Below are 21,309 nucleotides of genomic sequence, written 5' to 3'. Positions count from 1 at the left end.
AGTGTTGGACACATGGAACTCAGGTGCCAAACAATTGATGCAACAACAATTTGGCTGTTTATGCTGATCGTTAACGCTTCCTTCGTCATGATTCATTCTTATCCAAACATACAACTTTACCTTCAAAATTAACACAAGCATCTTCCATTGATAATCGAATTATTGAGCTGTGAAATTAAGATCATTTGTATACCCTTGCAAAGGGTATAATAATTTCAGTCAAAAGTTTGCAACGCCTAGAAAGGCAGATTTCAGACCCCATTAAGTCCATAACTACGCTATTTGGATGAATATGAGTAGGAACAGGCCGGGTTTCCTTTCTTGTTCTGTCTAATTTTAATATAGCCGTACAAAAGTCATACCAACCCACGGATACCAATCAATAACAAACCTCAGTATTGCATTATCGATTGGAAAATAGGGACGCCATAGTTGTGTGCTTTATTTCGTGTTTCCGACTCCACGTAAGTAGCGTAGTCAATGTAATGTCCATTTAAAATCGTAAGTATATCAGTGAGTGAGTTCCGTAGCATTAGCTAAATGGGGCTAGACCCTTAGCCGGGGCTAGTACAGTCGTCGTGTGTAGTGCATCTGCTGACCTGGAGGCGGCTGAGGGGATCCGGAGACGGATCCGGATGGAGCTCCCGGCTGGCCAGGCAGCATTGCCAACTGTTGCCGGGACAGCTGCTGTTCGTGGGCGGATCCACCCCGTCCGGGTGCATAGCCCTGTGTGATGCTTCCCGCTGTCTTCGGATTCTGCGGAGGAAACTGGCGAGATGTTAGTCAAGTAGTTAAAGCACTAATGGTTAAAAAATAAATGAGTTACATTTATAATATCCTGTTTATAAAGTTATAGCTGAATTTATTATGTTTTGATAACCTTTTAATAGCCTTTATATTTAATCGTAAACTTTCCGAAAACTTTAAAACGTATAGTTTCCAACGCGGTGATGGGTTTAAAAAATCGTCGTAATTTAAATCAACACTTAAAGTTAGTGGGGTTCTTGGGACACAAAGATTTTGCTTTCGGTTGGAAAAGATTTGTGGGACACCGTTTGACTATAACTGATTTGCTTTTGTTTGATGGGACCCACCTGGCTGCTGCTTATCTGCAGCACGTTCGGATGCAGCGAGAGTTCGCTGAGCAGCGGCTTGTAGATGACGCCCTCCGACAGCAGGTGTGGCGGAGGCGGAACGTGGCTCGGCGGCTGGCCGTCGTGCTTCACCTCGATGTGGTAGCGGTCGGGCAGCTTCTCCATGGTCACCTGCGGCTGAGAGGTCTTCACCGAGATGCTGCCGCCCGCTTGGGCCACCAGGTCTGCCTGCGAAATGGCCGGCTGGTCGAGATTAATGTGGAGGACCTGCATTGGCTGCGAGGGCGCCTTGGGGGACTGCGAGTCTGGTGGCTTGCTGACCGTGGCGCTGGGCAGCTCCACGTGGTATGCTTGGCGCAAGGGAAGGTTGTAGTTGTAGATGGACGTCGTGGGCGGAGCTGGAGCCGTCTGATAAAAGACCGTGTTCGTGCCCGGATACTGTGCCGTGGTCTCTGGAAGAGAGGGAAATCGGGGGTTCATTGGGGGATCTTGGCTGCGATCGTTCCGGCGGAGGATCTCGGAGTTGGTATTGCGAGTGAGGTGCTTACTGTTCCATGATAATCTAGCATAGTCCGCGGCACGACGGTAGTCATCGTGTTCTGCGAATCGATCGTAAACAAATAACGAAATGAACATAAGTTGTGTGCCTGTGTTGTTAGACGTTAGTGTGCGCAGTCAAATGAGTTTCTCATGAGCGGGGCGGGGTGTTAGCGAGCAGTTAATCAAATACAGTGAAAGCTCCGCGGAGCAGATTAACGGGTGATTTTATATCAGTGTAAAGTAACAATAGTTTTCAGTCGGATTTCAATAACTCAAACTAGTAGCAAACCGTTGCACATTGACAAAAAGTATTTGGCAACCAATATAACTTAGTTTTTGCCGCAAAGATTTTGTTTAATACTACATTTATAGGTTAAAATTTTCTTAAATTATTGTAGTATTTGCAAAGTTATTTATATGCGGTTATTAGTTGTTTATTTTATCCTAAGAAAATACTTTTAATAGCGTTTTAACATTTGGCTAAAATTGAGTTTGAGTAAGACATTTTAAAGTGAAAACCGTACACTGCTAATTATATAGATTGTTATGAAAGTTTGATAATCCTAGAACATTTAAAGAAACATAGGATGGTTTGCGATTAACGTCAAAAACAATATAATACCGTGAATGTTGCCTATGCCTGTATTGGTTCATTGAAATGTCTGGGGCCTTATTTGTAATCTGTAATAAAACTTGCATTTAAAGTCAAGTAAACCCAAACTGGCCTTCTGAATATTATGACAATCTTTAAAACAAGAAAATATTAAAAGCTTGTTATAGAATTCAGTAAAAAAAATGCCTGTGCCCTAATGCGATTGGAATCTGAATAACTAGCATTCAATTACTACTTATTCTGTGACTATGGGCAATGTTTGAGTTATAGAAATCCAACCGGGAGTGATTGCTTCTGTCTGCGACTTTCGAACGTTGGCCTTTGGCAGCGTTCACTGTATTGGAGCCCCAAGGGGCACATCCTCGAGCTCGTCCTGGCTTACTCTGCTGGGCGTAGCTGGCAGCGCTCTTGTAGTAAGCTTGCTGCTGACTCGGCGGCGAAGGACTCCGGCCCCGTTTTCCTGGCTGTCCACCGGATGTGGGCTGTGGGGTAAATCAGACCATTAAAAACTGGAGTCGACAATCACAGATGACGGACCTTCTGCATCAACGGGTGGTGTTGATGCTGGAGGCGCAGGGGCGGCAGAAAGACCGGACCACTGGCCACGCTGGCCGCCGCCTGTTGGATGGCGAATAGCTCGTTCTCCTTGGCCAGCTTCTTCCGTGTTTCATCTTCGTTCAGGACCTTTTTTAACTGGACGGTGAGCTGGTGCTTCTGGCTGTGCAGATCGGCCAGCTGCTCGTCCAGTCGCGTGATCTGACCACGTGTGTCATCCAGGGCCTCTTGGTTCTGGCGCTCCACTTCCTCGCGCTCCTGCCGCAGCCTCTGCTCCTCGCACTGCGCCTCAAACTCCTCCTGACGTCGCTGACGGTCTGAGACTATGAAGCCCTTCAGGGCTCCACGCAGCTTCTCCGCCCTTTCGGCCTTTGCCGCTTGGGCGGCCGCGTTGCTATTGTTCACCGCTGATGCTGGCGGCATCTTTGTGCTCTGCTTAGTTATCTTGCCAATTTTATAAGCGTTTGTGAACAACCGAACGACCGAGGGGCTCCCCAAATGGAATGATGTGGTTCCGGCAATGCGAGGAAAATTGGGTGGACACCGCTACGGAAAACTCTTGGCGGGCGTCTAGTGGTTCACTGCAAATGGTCGGTGGCTTGCTGCACGTTGTTTTTTATCAACTTCAGCACGGTTTTTTGTGGTAAACAATTTGTTGTGTGACTGGGATGTGCCAACCAGTGTTGCCACCTACCGATTATACTGCCATCTATCGATTTAGCTAGAAAAAAGCTAGTTTCGATACTGTATATAAACAAGTTGTTTTTATAAATTAATAATTCATAAGCAGAGTACATATAGTAAATTAAAATCGTCCCCAATATAGAGACTTATAGATGGTTTACGGATACCAGAGCTCGAAAAGTACTGCCATATCGTTGGTCTGCAAAGAAGCCCAATACATTTATTTAAATCGTTTATTCTCTCAATCTTATTATAATTTATGTTTTCATATTAACTATAATTCCTGCAATTAAACTAAAAGTAAGGGAAAGTAATAGGAAGTTTAAAAACTGGAGTAATATTCTTTGGTGTGACCTTTTTTTTTAATTTTCGAATAATTGGAATGAAAGGAGTGAAAGCGTTAACAGTAGTAGAATCCTTAACAGTGCGCAAGAACTGAAGACGGATTTCCGAAGCTCGTTAAGATGGAAGAAACTCGATGGTGCCCGGCTAAATATCGATATCACTGATATTTTGAAAACATCGATGACGGCGATGAGGGCATCGAAGTTTCTCCACCTCTAGGTGCGGGTGAACGTGTGGACGCGATTCGGGAAATTCGGGAAATACGGAAAAACGGACGTTGCGGAAATTGTACGGAGACGCGAGAAAAAAGCCGTGAAATGTGTTCAGTTATTGCGACGAGCAGCCATTAGCCCATCAGTTAACCAGTTAACAAGTGATACAACGTGCCTAAAACGCGACCGTAGAACAAAAAAAAAGTGACGGAGCGGAAGAAGTAGCAGCGAAACAATCAACAAAGGCGGCAAACATGGCGAGTGAGTAACATCGGGGTATTTCTTCGCTTTATAGCGCACTACATATCACATACAACAGACTCCGGATTTCTTTTTTCGTAATATAAACAAATGCAACTCATGCGAGTCATTTATGTGTGCCTATGTGCGGCATTTTATGGGTGCAGTGCAGCGTTTACGAGCTGCGAAGACTTCAAAATCGCTGCCAGGTGCTCGAACTTGTCGGGGGGAGTTATTCCGGAGGAGGGGAGGGGGCTTTACGGCTCCCTAGACGAGATGTGTGTGTTTGCCGGAGACATGTGAGAAAAATCAATATTTACGCTTCTCTCTTGCACAGTGGGCCGATCGGATTAGGCCGATGCCCTGCTGCATACACTTGGTTATCACAGCCAGCTGGGTCACTACTTCCCAATCAGAAATCCCGCTTTTTATCCTTTAATGGCCCCGGCAATTCTGGCGGGAATCAAGTGCGGTCGAAGCATTGGCCACCACCGTTTGGCACAAACCATCCACCCAAGCCACCCCACTCCACCGCAGGATTTGGCCGGCGACGGGGTACGGGGATTGGGGAATGGGAACTGGGAACAGCAGTGACGACGCATTAATAAATGAGAATATGCCTCCTGCGAGGTGCCAGGTTTACCGGCGTGTCTCAACACTCTCCCCACAGTCCTCAATTCATTTTATCCCCCCGGGGGTGACATAGCAAACAAAACTCAAAAGAAATACACAAGAAAAAATCATTTTTGTTATTTAAAATATAATTTTGGACGAGATAAAAATAACAGCATTTCAATTAATCTGATTTCAATGAAATATTACTTGAGAAAGGGAAATAATCATTGTGCAGCTGAACAGAGTTTTTGTAAAATGCTCATCAAAATGTAAAGTTCATCTCGATTAAACAAAAATCTCAAATATAATAAAATTTAAACATCTATTCGATCTGACAATTTTAATATGATTTTGAGCTGTTAATTTCTTTGCCTAACACTAAAATCCGATTTTCTTTTAAGAGAAACATTTAATTGCAATAGATTTACAATTTAAACAGCTTTTTAAATAAATAAATATCTACGTAGTACGTAAAAAGATTAAACCTTGTCTCAAATCCACAGTGTGGACCACAATTTCTCTAGCCTTGTTTTATGGTGCGATTTATTTGAATAATATGATTCAGATGATTTCATATCTTAAAACTGCAAATCACAGCAGAAACAGTATTTCCGTCTACTTTAGATTGTGATAATTCTGTTGATTCATAATGGGCTCTAAAATGAATTAAATCCCTAAGAAAGTAGTTTGAAGAAGTTTAAATTTTTATTTTCGATAAATAATACTAAACAACATATAAAATTTACTTAAGAACATCTGAGTCTGGTCGCAAAAACAAGGTCCTGTCGTTTAGAATTTTTTTCAAATTAATACGCTGAATACTATTTTTCCAAAGGTGAATTTATATAAATCATTGTGTCTTAAAAGGTCAGTTCCAAAATCAACAGGAACCATTTTATGTTTTGTTTAAATGGAATTATAACCATTGTATATTTAAGTAATTATGTATATACACGCCTGGTGCATGTGTATATTTAGGTCAGTCACCGATGTGAATCGCTTAATGTAAACAAGTCTCTAAACTTCTTAGTTTTCAAATGTCACTGCATTGAATCAACACAAACACGCACTGCTCACAGACTGTACTGTTTGTATATACCCTTTCCCGAGGGGGAACCTGTGCCGAACGACAACAAACAGCACTTGAACGTGCTGGCAATCCCGGCCCTTAAAACTTCCCCCTTTGCAGGAGCGGCAGTGCATCCCAAACCCCTTACTAACCCACCAGCTGCGCCCATCGTAGCGAGACCCATTGCCACACTGAAAACAAAATATGCTTATGGATCCGTAACATATTTATATACCCGGTATAAGAAGGTACAAGCTTATATTGTATTTCTTATTCAAAATTAGAGATACAAAATAAAACATTTAAGCATTCATTTTGTAGACAAAGATTTGGATTTCTGAAGATTTCAAAGTCGATGCCCTTAATACACGCCAATAGCAAAATAGTTGTCCTTAAGAAAGTGTTTGCAAACTAAGGAGTTTACTCTTAATTATTTAATCAATTATTAACTGCAGGCAATTAAATGTTGATTTCTGGGAGATCAATAACAGAAACGCAACATCTTTGAAGGTCTGCAAGTGGTATTATAATATCGGCCATAATATTAGATATCCCTAAAACATTCTTACTTGTTTAAATAAAACATATTTACATTGGAGCTTTGGCAAATGTCCATTATGACGAGGGGTCAACAAGAGGTTTAACCCTCAGAAATATCGCTTTCGTATTATTTTTGACACTTTTTCTGGACTTTCTTCCCTGTGCAGTTCCCAGTTGCGGGATGTTTGCCACGTCCTCCCCGTGGCTCAGTCACTTTGGACTTTAATTGGTCCTTTGTGACTGCATTTTGTCGACGCTTTGGCCTGGCGTCTTTGGCACAATTTGACTGCCGTCCCTTCGGCTGTAGCTTCCATCAACCCCAAAGCTCGCATCCTGATAAGGCCGATATCAGTTGCCAACAAGAAAGGAAAGCTAACTTCGGGCGGAGCCGAAGTTGATATACCCTTGCAGAATACTCTGTAAATTATATTCTCCAATATTATTCATATGATGCATTCTTAATACTCATAAAAAATCCCAACTTCCTAACTTTAAAAACACCAAAGTTATGGCATTTCCAATTGTTCAGTTATATGGCAGCTATAGGATATAGTCGGCCGATCCTTATGAAATTTGGTACGTCGGATTGATTGGCCAAAAATAAAACCCATAGAAAATCCCAACTTCTTAACTTTACAAACACCAAAGTTATGGCACTTCCGATCAATCAGTTATATGGCAGCTATAAGATATAGTCGGCCGATCCTTATGAAATTCGGTATGTCGGATTGATTGGCCAAAAATAAAACCCATAGAAAGTCCCAACTTCTTATCTTTAAAAACACCAAAGTTATGGCTTTTCCGATCGTTCAGTTATATGGCAGCTATATGATATAGTCGCCCGATCCGGCTCGTTCCGACTTATATACTACCTGCAATAGAAAGACAACTTTTGGGAAAGTTTCGAGCAGATAGCTTTAAAACTGAGGGACTAGTTTGCGTAGAAACGGACGGACGGACAGACGGACAGACGGACAGACGGACAGACGGACATGGCTATATCAACTCAGGAGGTGATCCTGATCAAGAATATATATACTTTATAGGGTCGGAAATGTCTCCTTCACTGCGTTGCAAACTTTTGACTGAAATTATAATACCCTCTGCAAGGGTATAAAAACAGGCCGCTCCCCTTCATCGGCCTCTGTAGCTGCTGCCTCTTTATTGTTATTATTATTATTTTGGGCTTTTTTCATTCGTTCCACGCAGCTTACCCAGATTAGCTGGCTGTTATTGTAGTTTACCCAGCCAGGAATTTATTGCCCTTTTCCACCTCCTTTTTGCGTATTCCGGCGTCGTTGCTTCATTTGCCTCATCTAGCTGTGTGACTTGTGACTTCCCTTCACCCTCGCTTCCACTCGCTTTATTCTTTTTACTGCTAATAAGATTTTGGCCCTCCTAATGGCCTTGAGAATGAATGAATGAGTGGGGAAGTGCGGGAGGATTGATGAAAGCGTGGGGGTGGCCGAGCTCTGTTTTAATTGAGTTCGTGCCCTATTCAAATTGGCATAGAAATTAATTTCAATTAACTTTCGAGTCTTTTGGAGAAGGTTATGTCCCTATGACAAGTTGTGAAGCATACTTCTTGGGGCCACAAGAGGGTTGCTATTTTAAGGGGAATCCCCAATCGACCGAAATTTACTTAACTTACTTCAAGTGGCTGTAGAGCTGAACAACTTGTGTGAAAACTTTGAGTTTATCTGCTTTAAAGTTAAGGCGCTGGCAAAGCGAATGTGAAAACATTTTTATCCTTTTAAATCGGGCTTATTATAATACAAATCTTAATTGAATATATTTTCTATCCGACAACGAAATCTTTATATGGTATAACTACATTCTGCTTGAAAAACTTTAGTTGACTTGTTTCTACTATTCATATTTGTTTTGAATAGTAAAAATAAATGGGCAAAAAAAAATTTAATTTGGTATTGTAGCTCTCCCAGAACAAATGTACATGCACCAACCTGAACACTTTGGTTGACACGCCCACCACATGAACACTTTGCTTTGTCTACTATTCTGCTGGGTCTCGCTTTATCCAGAATTGTCCCTAAAACCACCAACCAAAATTAAAAGTTTGCATACGAACAAAGAAAAACGAATACTTTTTGTCTACTCACGCTGCTGGGAAGGAGGAAAAAGGAAAAAGGACCAGAAACCAGAAGAGGACACCACCGCAATGGGAATCCGGCAACGGAGGCGACAGTGCGTCGACCAGGTCGTGAGTGACCTTTGCCTGGGAGACTACGAGCAGGCTCTGTTCCGGATCAACAAGGATCTGGAAGACAAACGGGACCACGGGGAGATTATGGCTCTGCTGGAGCTGAAGAACATCGTCGTAAGGTTGCGACTAAAGGGCGAGGCCCAGCGGACGATCGGTCCAACTCGCCAGTCCGATGCCCTGCCCAACGTATTCACGCTCGAGATGCTGGACGTGGTGCAGAAGGTGCTTCGGTGCCGCAACCACTACGAAGTGCTGCGCGTCTCGCACCACGCCACCTACTCGGAGGTGAAGCGGGCCTACCACAAGCTGGCCCTGCGCCTCCATCCGGACAAGAACAGGTCGCCGGGAGCGGAGCAGGCCTTCCGTCGGATCAGCGAGGCTGCAGACTGCCTTACGGATTGCCAGAAGCGGATCGAGTATAACATAGCGACGGCAGTGGATCGCTCTGAGTACGAGGATTACCCGGGTGGTAGTGGGTGCAATGAGGAGGACCAGGCTGATCTGGGGACTGATCATCGAAGGCCGTATCAGGCGGCCAATCAGCGGATGCCCCAGCGTCAGTCACTCTACCAAACTGAGCAACTCGTAATCGGAGTGGTGGCTGCTCTGGTTTTCCTGTTCATCATCATGCACTATATAGCAGCCACACCTGCTTACAGTTTCACGCAAACCAGGTGAGTTCCAGGCTCACTCGGGTGCTGAGGTTACTATTAAAAGCCATCCCCATCTTCTTCAGAACCCACAGTTTTCGTAGCGTCACTCAATCGAATCACATAACCTACTATATCGATCCAAAGAGTCTGGCGAAATACACAGAACAGCAGTTAGTCAATCTGGAATCGGAAATCGAGCAGGTTTTCATCTCTGATCTCAAGCAGAAGTGCAAGCAAGAGCGAACTTTGCGTGAGTTTGACCAGAACTCCAACAAATCCCAGAGATATTTAACTACTTCTCCTTCCAGGGGAAACATTGCTGCTAAGGGCGAGGCAGGGAAACAATCAAAAGCTGCTTCAACATGCCAGCCAGATGCCCACTCCGGCCTGCCAGGCGCTGCTCAAACTGGGAAAATCTGGCAACAGTCCACTGCAACTGGAGAATCGGTCTATCCGAGAGCCTCATTTAAAGCAGGAATAGGTGTGAGGGTATTTGTGTCAAGTTTTTTATTGCTAGAAATGGCTCTGTGTGGAAATAAAACAAAAGTTTATAAAAATCTCAAACGTTGTTTAATTAGAAATCAACCAGACTTTTAATTTATTTACATCCTTTTACTATGTTTGCTTTCTAATAATTTATTTATGTTATTGGCCATGGTATAATGCATAGGTGGCATCAATCATTTGTATATATTTATTATTACACCGCCATTGTATTAAAAAGACCCCCATTTATTGGTTATCTAATGTTTGTGACAGTTATGGTGAAATTATAATTTAATCCCTGGCGCTCAATCGCAAGTATATACCGTACTTACGACTTTCGTTACATCACCTGTTATTCATCCAAAAAAAGCATTAAGTTAAATGCGCCGGTTCCCATGACTCCCATTTTTGGTGCCAAGTCTCTGCCTCCCACTTAACCCACATTTCCCAAATTTTGTGGGTTGCAGAAGGCCCAAAAAGCAACAATACAACTGAAACCGACTTTAACACAACACAAATTGCACAAGAATCAAACATGCAATGGCCAAAAAAAATAAATAAAAAAAAGTTTTGCACTAGTTTTTTCTTATTTTTGTGCCGTTTGCTATTTTTGTATGTGGCCAAAGTCAGTGTATCGTTTAATGGAGAAAACAAAATACCACAGCGAACTGGAAATGAAACGCAGGCCAAATTCCCTCCACCACCAAAAAAAAAAAGAAGGAAAATACGAAAATAAAATAAAGCAATTGCCCCAGAAATTCAAGCGAATAAATGCCTCGAACGAAGCCTGCTTCCGCAACGAAAAGCTAACGAACTTGCCACGAAACTCGAACGGAATGGATGGATGGATGGACGAATGGCATACTCTGAATACCAACGAGTACCAGTTACCAAAGCAAACATTCGAAGGCACGCAAAAGGCGGTGAGGCAGCAACCGAGACGCATTAAAGGAGTTGGCCCACCTCCTGCCAGCTCCCTCAGACGGAAGCGAAGCTACCACCGCCACTGCACCTGTCCTCCTGCATCTCTATATCCCTCATCCTCACCCTCGTCAACCTGTCACTCCAATGGGCGACGCGACTCTGCCACCTGTCCAATTGCATTCAGTCAGCTGCGGAGGGTCAAACAAATGCCTATACCGGAATATGCAGATGCATCGACACTGGGTACTTTTAGGTTTTAAGGTATATTGTGTTCGTGAAAATATATCTAAAGGGTTGAATTAGGTCTGACACCTAGATTTATAAAAGTCGACATATTGACCATCACTTTTGCTTTTTATTTTATGTTGATTGTAGGAGATAAGTTACTCGACCATAACAGTTCATTATATAGATATTTGCCCACTCATGAAATGTTATTTAATGGGTATAATTATTGAACACATCAATCATTTGTCCTTGAAAGTAAAAATTAGTTTATTTATTTTGCAAGCCACACCGCAAAAAAGTTTTTAAAAAAACCGAGATTGTTTAATGCTAAGGAAAATGAATTGCCGACGCAGTACTTTCCTATGCTCACGCGGATTTAAATTTTCCTTTTTTATCTGAAAAATGTAAAGGATTTTATTATAGGTTTATGAATTCAATAGAACTATTTTATATATTGTCCAGTAAAATAATAAAAATACCTATTTCAAGGTATCTCGAAGTCGGAACAAGGTCGATTGTCACGTTTCCACTTGTGTTCCTTAGAGTTGGGGTTACATTTCTAAGTGCAACTTGTCTGCGAGTTAGTTTGCTGTTGTTGTAATTGCTCTTGTGCAGGATGTTTTGCCGGCTGCTATTGCGCCCTTTGTTGCTGTTTCTATGCCAAATCGTGGATGCTGACACCGCTGATGATGTGAATGTTGATGATGGTGGCTGCCCGACCAGTTGAAGGGTTCTTTTTGCTTTTTGTTTCACTTATTCATTATTTATGCTCCACAAAGTTTGTTGAATTGCCAACCCCAGTCCACTCAATGTTGCCGCCACTGTTGCTGTTGCTGTTGATGTTGCCACCAACTGTCGCCAGTTGTCGAGTGCCGGAGTCTGGCCCTTGCCCTTCGTCCTTCGTCCTGCTGGAGTGCCTTATCGGAATGTATTTTTCAGCATGTGTGCTTGGCGGCAAAAAAGGTCTGACTGAAATAATAATATTGTGATAATGTCGGCCATAAAGCGAGACTCTAGGCCCTGGCTTAAAGCAGAAAATGTAAAATTTAAATATAAACCAATTTATTGGGTTCACCTATTTTGTGTACAACAAAAAATGGCTTGAAACTGTATACAAATACTGAGATTTTTCTTGTTTTTCGTAAATGCTTTTAATGCTTATTAAGATTTCAAAAAGAATAGACAAATTCCATTACTTTTCCAATCATTTTTATTATATTTTAAATAGTCAACTGAAGTTAAATTATTTATAGGTAATATAGACTTAAATTTAATTCATACAATCAATTCTTTATTTTTGGAACTAAATAACTATGTATTTATATTCCATGCTTGAATGATTTCCTGATTTCTTCGGAGGCCTAAACCTCCATCATTACAATACATTAAATCCCGATTGTTTACCAGTTTTTCTTTTCCTTTGTCCGTGGCAAGGACTTATGCAAATCGCTGCCCATCTTGGGTCCTTTTATAATCCTAGCCATCTGTTTGGGAGGAGAAATGAACCTTTAATGTGGCACACGCTTTCAGAGTTTTCTTGAGCATTTCCACAAAGTAGATTCTAATGGTTCAAAGACGGTTCTAAGTAGTAAAGCAAGAAACACAAAAAATACCTTTCAATCCAAAGAAGTAAGGAAAGTTTTGGCTTGGGACCCACCTCTCATACCATAACTCTCTTTAAAACCATTTGTCTTCACTTCGACCGTGGCAGCAACGATAATCGAAATTGGCAATCAATTTTGCGGTGCTCAATAGATCCAGTGAATAGATTGATTGGTGGATTGCGTGTTTCTTGAAATGGAACCGTTTGAATGTTATACCTTATACATACTTAAAGAAACGACACATTTTCATACAAATTAGATAAAGTTAAATTAAAAGATATTAGGAATAGTTTAAGAAACTGTTAAAACCTTTTTCTTAGTTACCATTTCCTTTTCTTTATCGTCTTTCTCAGCTGAAATCGACGAGCTCATCGAGAAGCTGAAGACGACCAGCGTCAGTCCGGCAAACACGACGAACCTGCTCTGCGAGATCTCGGCCACCAAGGATCCCAAGCTGTTCGACAAGCACGAGCTTGCGGACTGTTTCCTGGGCCTCACCAAGTGCGATGACACGAATGTGCGCAAGGAGGCGGCCAAATGCATTGCGGAGATCACCAAGTCGGAGGTGCAGCGCAAGAAGTTCACCAAGCGGGACATAATAGCCGCTTTTCTCGAGTGCTTGCGCCATGTGCCCACGCCCGATGGCAGCATGGAGCTGCCCATTCAGATTTGTCGGGCTCTGGGGAACATCTGCTACTTGAACGACGAGGCCAGGGATCTGATTTTGGAGCTGGAGGGCGATGCTGTTCTGCTGCGTCTGCTTGACATCGCCAGCATCGAGGACGTGGCCAATGCGGCGCAGTTCATCAAGGTTCGGGGTGGTCTGCTGTCCAACTATCTGCTCGGCGGCGAGGGCCTGGCCAAGCGGGCCATGGAGCTGGGCGTGATGAAGAAGCTACAGAGCATCATCGACACCGGCACCTCCAATGTGGAACAACACGAGGATCTGCTGCTGAACACGCTGCCTCTGCTAAGCATACTCACCGAGAACGTGGCGGATCTTAACTTTGACTCTTCCCTGAACATCGCACTGTCGCGCATCCTAGCCGCTTCCACAAACCCCGATCTTGCCGAGATGTGCCTGGAGCTGCTCCACTACCAGGCCGAAAGCGACGAGGTCAAGCTGATTCTGGCCAAGGACGGCCTGTGCGAAACCATTTACAACCTGCTGGAGAAGTACAAAACCCTGGCCAGCACAAGTGAGGCCAGGGCGCTAATGAAGCTCGCCTGCGAGCTCATCGTATTAATCCTCACGGGTGGTAAGTTTCACTTGGTAGTTTTTTAATTGCTTTACCTAAAATATAAATAAAATAGCAATTAATTAATAACGTTGAAAACTTAATAATTGAAAAATTAACAGCCGTTAATAACTATTTCCACTGACCGTTTAAAACTGAAATATTTTTAAAAGTATTTCGATTTTGATAATACTTAAATATCTTTCTTTTTAAAATGTCTGGATCTAAAACCTAACGTAGGTGGAAGATTATATGCGTATATGATAAACTGATTGCTCTATGATTGTTCCAGATGACTCAATGCACTATCTTTACACAACACCACTGCTGAAGAACATGGTCGACTGGCTGGACTCGTCGGACATCGATCTGCTGACCACCGGAGTGCTGGCCCTGGGCAACTTTGCGCGCACCGATAGTCACTGCATCTACTTTGTGGAGCAGCAGACCATGAACAAGCTGCTCGAAGTTTTGGCCAAGAACAACGGCGTCAGGGACGACGTGCGTCTGCAGCACGCTCTCCTCTCCGCGCTGCGCAACCTGGTAATCCCGAAGCCGAACAAGAACGCGGTGATCCAGGCGGGCCTGGTGCAGACCATTCTGCCGATGCTAGAGATCCATCAGCCACCCGTTGTCTTCAAGCTACTGGGCACGCTTCGCATGACCGTCGATGGACAGGGTGAGTGGTGGAAGAAAACCGCACGCGATCCGCATCTCTGACAACATATGTTTTTCCAGAGAAACTCGCTCTGGAGCTGCTGAAGAACAAGACGTTGATCGAGCAGCTGGTGCACTGGAGCAAATCGTCGGACTATGCGGGCGTCACCGGGGAGTCTCTGCGCCTCATGGCCTGGCTAATTAAGCACGCCTACCTTACCAAGATCGCCTACGCCCTTCCGCGCAAGGGAGATGCACCCGCCGAGCAGATTGCCGACAGGATTCCGCTTACCCAGGACTACGATCGCAGCAGTTTGAGCGAGTTCCTCGCCAACGAGGGCACCGTGGAGGCCATGGTCAGCATGCTCACTGCCCAGCACCTGGTGATGCAGAACGAAGCGCTGATCGCTCTGTGCATCCTATCCGTGGTCTACCTGTCCCAGGCGAACGAGGCTGCGCAGGCTCAGCGGCTGCAGGACGAGCTGGTCAAGTGCGAGGTGGGCAAAAAGCTGGCTGAGCTCATCAGCAAGTCGTCGGACACCATGACCAAGGAGATAGTCGAGAACCTGCAGAACTGCGTGAACCTGCTTAAGTCTTCCGAGCAGCTGGTGGCGCATCTGGACCAGCACAACATCAACGAGCTGCTGAAGTCTATTCCCATTCTCACCGAGTACTGCACCTTGTAAGGGAAACGGGGGCGTGTCATTGCATTTATCCCAGCACCGCAGGATGCCTCACAGTAGGATGGGTCGATTTGTACGGTTGCAAATTAACATAAATATACTTAGGGGCGAACAATTATCTTTGGACAATGCTTTGCTATTTTTCTTTACCTATTCCCCTAAAAGAAAAGAAAGGTAGCTTTTCGAAAATAATTTGTATGGTTCATAAACATAATGTTTGTTTTATCGACTAGAACAATTTTTATTGAATTGTAAAAATAACAAGTTTATGGAGTTTTAGAACTGATGTTATACCACAGTATCAGCCAAAGATAACCTTTTGCTCCTTTTATTCCATGTTCTTTTTAAAAATCAGCCCACCCACACACTCAAAACCGAAAATTGTAGTTTTCACCTTAGAGCAACGATCCAGATGTAGACTTGACTGTAGTTTGGTAAGATGTAAGTGCAGTTGCAGAACTTAAGCACACTTAAACACGCGAACACGAGAAGAGCGGAATGTATTTTTTAGACGCAAGCGTATTTTGACTGCATTTATGAGAGAAATCCGATAGAGAGAGGGAGGAGGATACAAATCGTATAAATATTTATAATATACATAACATATACGTATAAATATAATATTAATAATAATTTAGCATATTAATCTTTTCTGTTACATGATTTTTAAGAGCACAATAACAACAAATCGTGGTGATATCGCTAAATATATTTAATAAATGTATTTTATGTATTGTACTTATAATTTTTATTCAAATCCTTTTAAACAAACCGTTGCTGGCACACACCAAAAACGAAAAGATAACAAATCATTTAAGCGCACAATGTAATTTAGGTATTTTAATTGGTGCACAGACACACATTGCAAACACCATCTATTTATTGTAAAACTCAGCGAAGTTATCCAATGCATTTTTAAGCTAACTTTTAAACATTAACAAAACTGCAACTCAGTAACAATCAGCAATCCGAAAATAGTTGAAACTCAATAATGAAAGTATGCAAATTTTACAAAGCGTAGTCGTAGAGTACTACCAATTTTACCAATTATTAAATACGATGTACTAAACCGTTTGGTCACCAAAAACTATAAATTAAAAGAGCACAATTCAAGAGAAATGGTGTTAATATATAAAGCGTTGAAACACCCACATACACACGTTCACCAGAAAACATACATATTTATGAATTCTAAACACAATAATGTACATTTAATAATTCAAATAAAATTTGAAATGCATGAGTAATAAGAGAAAACCAGTTGGATTTGTTATGAAATTTGAATTGAGGGCGCCAAAAGCTGGTTGTTATCGATACTTCGATAAGAGGGTTAAGGATGGTCTGCCTGAGTAAGCCATAATAATTAATCTTCATTTCTTAAAAATATAAAACCATATTTATATATATGGGTAAAGTCCTTAGATAATATGGATTATATTCTTTAATATTAATTTTGATTGCATTTTCGTATTATTTGTTATGAATGACTGTGCATGACACACCACAATGTGTCATCTCTAGACATCGAAAAAAACATTCCAATTTCTCTGCTGCGATTTCACTTTCACAAAACAAATTAAAGCTGCGCAAGGTAAATAAACAGAAAAGGAACAGGTGCAAAAGGCGTAGGCTATCAAATTTCCCAGTATCCAAAACAAACAAACAAATACTATGGCGACGGAAAATTGTGCAGCGGATTGCGAGAATTCCAAGTCCACCTCCGCGTCCTTGAAAATTCTTCCAAAGGACTATGCCTATCCACTGCTGGATGATCCGCAAAAGACTCTCGCCCCGCCCACCGAGGGCGGCGAGACGCTTGGTATCCGCGGTGGCTTCAGTTACTTCCACTACGGATGCGATGGCCACCAGGATGCGGGCTGGGGCTGTGGCTACCGCACTCTGCAGTCGGCCATTTCGTGGGTCTGCCGACGACGGGAGGCACATGAGCCTGTGCCCTCCATCCGGGAGATCCAGCAGATCCTGGTCGCCCTTGGCGACAAGGGAGCCCAGTTCGAGGGCTCTTGCGACTGGATCGGCACTCTGGAGGAGTTCTACGTGATCGATGTGCTCTACCAGCTCCCCTGTCGCATTCTGCACGCCACGGAGCTCAGCTCGCCGGAGGTCCTCGCCCAGATTCGCAGCTATTTCGAGGACTATCAGGGCTTCATCGCCATGGGAGGACTGAGTGACACATCCTCCAAGGCCATAATTGGCTACCATTCCAGTGCAGAGGGTCACATCTTCTTCTTGGTGGTGGTGAGTCAGGAAGTTAAATCATTTTATGACCTGGTGAACTCATCGCTTGCTTCCCTTTTTAGGATCCCCATTTCGAGGGCGTGCCCAGCTCCCGGCAGCAGTTAATCGATCAGGGCTACGTCCGTTGGGTACCCGTCGACGAGTTCCCCGCCAGCACGTACAATCTCTGCCTCATAATGCAGCCGTAGAGGCACCTCTCCGTACTTATTCTAGCAATAAAACCAGCTGAGCACCTTGATTACCCATATTGTATTGCATGTAGCCTCATAGCCACGTTTCTCTTCCATTTTAGCCGCTGCTGCCCAATGGACATTATCAATTATTGAATCCAACCGACCGATAATGGCGCTGATAAGCCGGCGGCATTGAGACTCAAATACTCGACAAACAGCTACTGCCAGCTGTTAGAATTAGCAAACAGTTGGAATTTATCGTAAGAAGCCGAAAAAAGACAGCTGAGCGAGCATGGATCTGATTCATCGCGCGCTGCTCACCGCCTTGGGTGCAGTTTCCGTGTTTTACGCCCTGGTCAAAATCAGCCTGGGCTACTGGAAGCGACGCGGGATTCTGCACGAAAAGCCCAAGTTCCTGTGGGGAAACATCAAGGGCGTAGTGAACGGCAAGCGGCATGCCCAGGACGCCCTGCGGGAAATCTATGCCGCGTACAAGGGCAAAGCGCCCTTTGTGGGCTTCTACGCCTGCCTCAAACCCTTCATCTTAGTGCTGGACCTCAAGCTAGTGCACCAAATAATCTTCACCGATGCGGGGCACTTTACTTCGCGAGGTCTCTACAGCAATCCCAGCGGAGAACCGCTGTCGGCTAATCTCCTGCAGCTGGATGGCCACAAATGGCGTTCCCTGCACGCCAAATCTGCAGAGGTTTTCACTCCGACCAACATGCATAAACTGTTGCCCACGCTGACACAAATCTCCGCGAGAATTCAATGCGACCTGGGCAAGGAGAACCAGCAAACCCGCAACATAAGCGAATTAGTGGGTGTCTACAGCATGGATGTGATGGCTTCGATGGCCTTTGGATTGGGAGGCCAGGATCACCAGGAGTTTGCCAAGTGGACGCGCAACTATTGGGGCGGCTTTAAGCTGTGGCAGGCGTACCTGGCGCTGGAGTTCCCGCTCATAGCTCGGTTACTGCAGTACAAAAGCTACGCAGAGCCGGCGATGGCTTACTTTCAAAAAGTGGCCTTGTCGCAAATGCAGGAACATCGGCGGAGGGATCGCCAGCCGCTGCAGACTTTCCTGCAGCTGTACTCAAATGCCGATCAGCCGCTCGACGACGTAAAGATTGCGGCCCAGGCCTTTGGATTCCTTCTGGCGGGCTTGGGTCCCCTGAAGGCCACCCTGGGATTCTGCCTCTACGAGTTGGCCCGCCATCCAGAGCTGCAAGATCGATGCAGACTCGAGATAAGAAAGACGCTGGAGCAGCACAGTGGCCAAGTGACGCCGGAGTGCCTTAGAGAGCTAAAATTTACGAAGCAAGTCCTAAATGGTAAGGATGGCTGACCTTCCGTTGCTATGGCTTTTGTCAGAAGTTTGGTGCGCTCTAAAGGTGATCTATTACCACCCTATTAAGCTACCCTTCCTTTGCAGAAACGCTTCGCCTGCACACGCCGTATCCCTTCCTGCTGCGTCGCGCTACCAAAGAATTCGAGCTGTCCGGATCGGTGTTCGTCATTGCAAGGGGCAATAGTGTGCTAATACCCACGGCGGCGATACACCGAGATCCGGAGGTTTATGAGGAACCCGAGCGATTCGATCCGGATCGGTTCGAGGAAGAGGCCAAGCGATCCCGGCCCCCGGCTGCCTTCCTGCCTTTCGGTGATGGCCTGCGGGGATGCATTGCCGCTCGCTTCGCGGAGCAGCAGCTGCTGGTGGGTCTGGTGGCGCTGCTGAAGGACCACAGATATGCCCCCTGTGCAGAGACCACGATTCCCATGGAGTACGACAACCGGAGACTGCTCTTGATGCCCAAATCGGACATCAAACTCAGTGTGGAACGGGTGGATTAGCTTTAGAGTGCTCCCTCTGTAGGAGTAACGCCTATTTTGTATTGTTTGCTTCGGTATTGCTTTACTGTACAAAGCGTTTAAGATGTTTTTATATTTGTATATGCACTTAATTCGTTGATTTCCTTAAGCTGTGGACTTGTGTGATAATGCTGACGATGACTTTTATAATCTACTGCACCAAGCTCAACAACATGAACAAATAAATACCTTAATTGTTACATTAATTCATTGTGCTTTTTTAAATTGCATACGATCCTTTGGCGCCATAAATTATTACCTTTTTAGTTTTTTTTTTCATTTTTTGGTCATGTTGGACTGACACAATCATTTCTTTTAATCCTTTAACATTTAAAAAATGTGTAGTTACTGAGCGACAATGATTTTTGCCATGGACAAAAAAAGATTTAAAATATTTGAATACCGTCTAAAATTGAGCAAACTAGTGTGCATAGATAGCATACGTTAGTGAAACAAATTTTGATTTAAATTTTATTTATGAGTTCTGGTATTTTGTGAAAGATTAAAGTATAATTCAATTTTAAAATACGCGCCCTGTTATTTCACTTCAAATAAAGCGACTACAGAACGGTTATACTTTAACGGTTTACATTTTCCCGTTAACGGATAAATCCTCTGCGTTCAGCGAGTACAACCACTACAAGCAGTAGTAGCATCACTAGCGGATATACCAACCATTGACGGATACACCGATAGTTAGCGGAGTCTTACTCAGCAATTAACGAGTACAACCACCATTTTATTACCATTGCAGTGGTGGGAGGGAAAACCTCGATGACAACATGCCAAACATCGATATTACCGATGTTATTAAAACATCGATGCTAGCATCGATGTTTGTCCAGCACTATTGTTTTTCGGACACTCTCGAACGATTCGGTCGCGGTTTTTTGTTTGTCTGCTAGAAAGCCCACTAGCCCACTCGAAGCGAAGGAAATCGAAAATGCGCTCGGAAAATCAGTCGTAGGCGGGGCGAAAATAACGGTTGCAGCGCCAAACTTCTAACTGTTGTCTGACCGGGCAAAAAGTGCGCGACAAAATTTTGCATTACGGAAATACAAGCGGGGAAAAGTGTCGAACTCGGTGCGAAAATCGGCGAATAATTCTATGCGATTTCCCGAGGAAAACGGAAAATTAAGCGTCTGTCTGCAAGTCTGCTGGCTGCGTGTGTGTGCGTGTCTGTGAGTGTATAACATAACAGAAAACATAACAACAACAACAAGGCAGCCAGGATCAACGGTTCTTCAGGGTAGTTTGTTTGAATTTGAACAAAGCAAAGCAAAAGCAAACGCAAAGCACACGAAAGCAGGAGTGAGAGAAATAAAGTGATAGAGAGAGGGGGATAACGGGAGAGCACACCCCACACACACACCCGCTCCTCTCCTTTGTGTGCGCTTTTGCCGCCTGGAAATGCAATGCTACACCAACAACAACAACGGCAAGGGAACGATGGGAAGCAGGGGAGGAAAGAACAACGCTTAATTGTCTGCAGCATCGTCGGCCGAAAAAATCAAACAAACGATTGCATTTAAGTCGCCCTAGGATATTTTCCAGACGAAAGTGCACTGTAAGTATCCTTCAAGGGTGCTCGTGGAACAACAACATAAACCAAGAATCGAGTGGGGAGTGAGCTAATAATGCCAATTATCAGGGGTTGTAAGAAAACAGGGGGGTCAGTAGAGCGGGAAGGAAAGACGTTGCAGTTCACCAACAACAAGTTTGGACCGATTCCATTCCATTGGGAATCAGATCCAAGGACTTCCAGTGTCCATTCCAGGCGGTCGTGAGAACCAAAAACTCCTTT

The 21,309-nt window shown here is 44.0% G+C and overlaps 6 protein-coding genes across 32 annotated transcripts in view; 5 read left to right on the top strand and 1 right to left on the bottom strand.

Moving 5' to 3' along the window:
- Positions 1 to 398: 398 nt before the first annotated feature.
- On the bottom strand, positions 399 to 3,513 carry LOC108044305 (G protein pathway suppressor 2). 3 transcript variants are annotated; one of them, XM_017123280.2, is made up of 5 exons: positions 2,785 to 3,513; positions 2,630 to 2,729; positions 1,643 to 1,693; positions 1,095 to 1,546; positions 399 to 756 (listed from the first exon to the last, which is right to left on the bottom strand). In XM_017123280.2, exons 1-5 carry the CDS (start codon positions 3,223 to 3,225, stop codon positions 565 to 567), a joined length of 1,236 nt encoding a protein of 411 aa, XP_016978769.1. In that variant the 5' UTR covers positions 3,226 to 3,513; the 3' UTR covers positions 399 to 564. The 3 variants fall into 3 exon arrangements, with proteins under 3 accessions (XP_016978769.1, XP_016978768.1, XP_016978770.1); XM_017123279.2 differs by having other exon boundaries at positions 399 to 768; positions 2,785 to 3,512; XM_017123281.2 differs by lacking the exon at positions 1,643 to 1,693 and having other exon boundaries at positions 399 to 768.
- A 686-nt stretch (positions 3,514 to 4,199) lies between these two features.
- Positions 4,200 to 16,461, top strand: LOC108044293 (rap1 GTPase-GDP dissociation stimulator 1). The gene is made up of 4 exons (XM_017123253.2): positions 4,200 to 4,304; positions 12,980 to 13,885; positions 14,157 to 14,543; positions 14,603 to 16,461. Exons 1-4 carry the CDS (start codon positions 4,298 to 4,300, stop codon positions 15,205 to 15,207), a joined length of 1,905 nt encoding a protein of 634 aa, XP_016978742.1. The 5' UTR covers positions 4,200 to 4,297; the 3' UTR covers positions 15,208 to 16,461.
- LOC108044294 (dnaJ homolog subfamily B member 14) lies at positions 4,206 to 9,948 on the top strand. The gene is made up of 4 exons (XM_017123254.2): positions 4,206 to 4,304; positions 8,640 to 9,405; positions 9,468 to 9,634; positions 9,693 to 9,948. The coding sequence occupies exons 1-4, from the start codon at positions 4,298 to 4,300 to the stop codon at positions 9,863 to 9,865; spliced, it is 1,113 nt and encodes a 370-aa protein (XP_016978743.1). The 5' UTR covers positions 4,206 to 4,297; the 3' UTR covers positions 9,866 to 9,948.
- Positions 16,462 to 16,702: 241 nt separating the features above from the next.
- Positions 16,703 to 19,711, top strand: LOC108044300 (probable cytochrome P450 6u1). Its single transcript, XM_017123275.1, has 3 exons — positions 16,703 to 16,795; positions 17,753 to 18,967; positions 19,069 to 19,711. Exons 2-3 carry the CDS (start codon positions 17,926 to 17,928, stop codon positions 19,485 to 19,487), a joined length of 1,461 nt encoding a protein of 486 aa, XP_016978764.1. The 5' UTR covers positions 16,703 to 16,795; positions 17,753 to 17,925; the 3' UTR covers positions 19,488 to 19,711.
- On the top strand, positions 16,742 to 17,698 carry LOC108044301 (probable Ufm1-specific protease 1). The gene is made up of 2 exons (XM_017123276.2): positions 16,742 to 17,460; positions 17,523 to 17,698. Exons 1-2 carry the CDS (start codon positions 16,876 to 16,878, stop codon positions 17,646 to 17,648), a joined length of 711 nt encoding a protein of 236 aa, XP_016978765.1. The 5' UTR covers positions 16,742 to 16,875; the 3' UTR covers positions 17,649 to 17,698.
- Positions 19,712 to 20,365: 654 nt separating the features above from the next.
- Positions 20,366 to 21,309, top strand: part of LOC108044269 (protein MTSS 2) — a 42,594-nt gene continuing 41,650 nt past the window's right edge. For all 25 annotated transcript variants that reach the window (XM_017123227.1, XM_017123206.1, XM_017123217.1 and 22 more), the window contains exon 1: positions 20,366 to 21,072. The gene's annotated coding sequence lies outside the window, so the exon portion shown is untranslated. The remainder of the gene's footprint in view (positions 21,073 to 21,309) is intronic.

Source organism: Drosophila rhopaloa, unplaced genomic scaffold (genome assembly GCF_018152115.1).
Source record: "Drosophila rhopaloa isolate 14029-0021.01 unplaced genomic scaffold, ASM1815211v1 contig_115, whole genome shotgun sequence".
NCBI classification, from domain to species: domain Eukaryota; kingdom Metazoa; phylum Arthropoda; class Insecta; order Diptera; family Drosophilidae; genus Drosophila; species Drosophila rhopaloa.
This window is presented reverse-complemented; position numbering and strand designations above follow the sequence as displayed.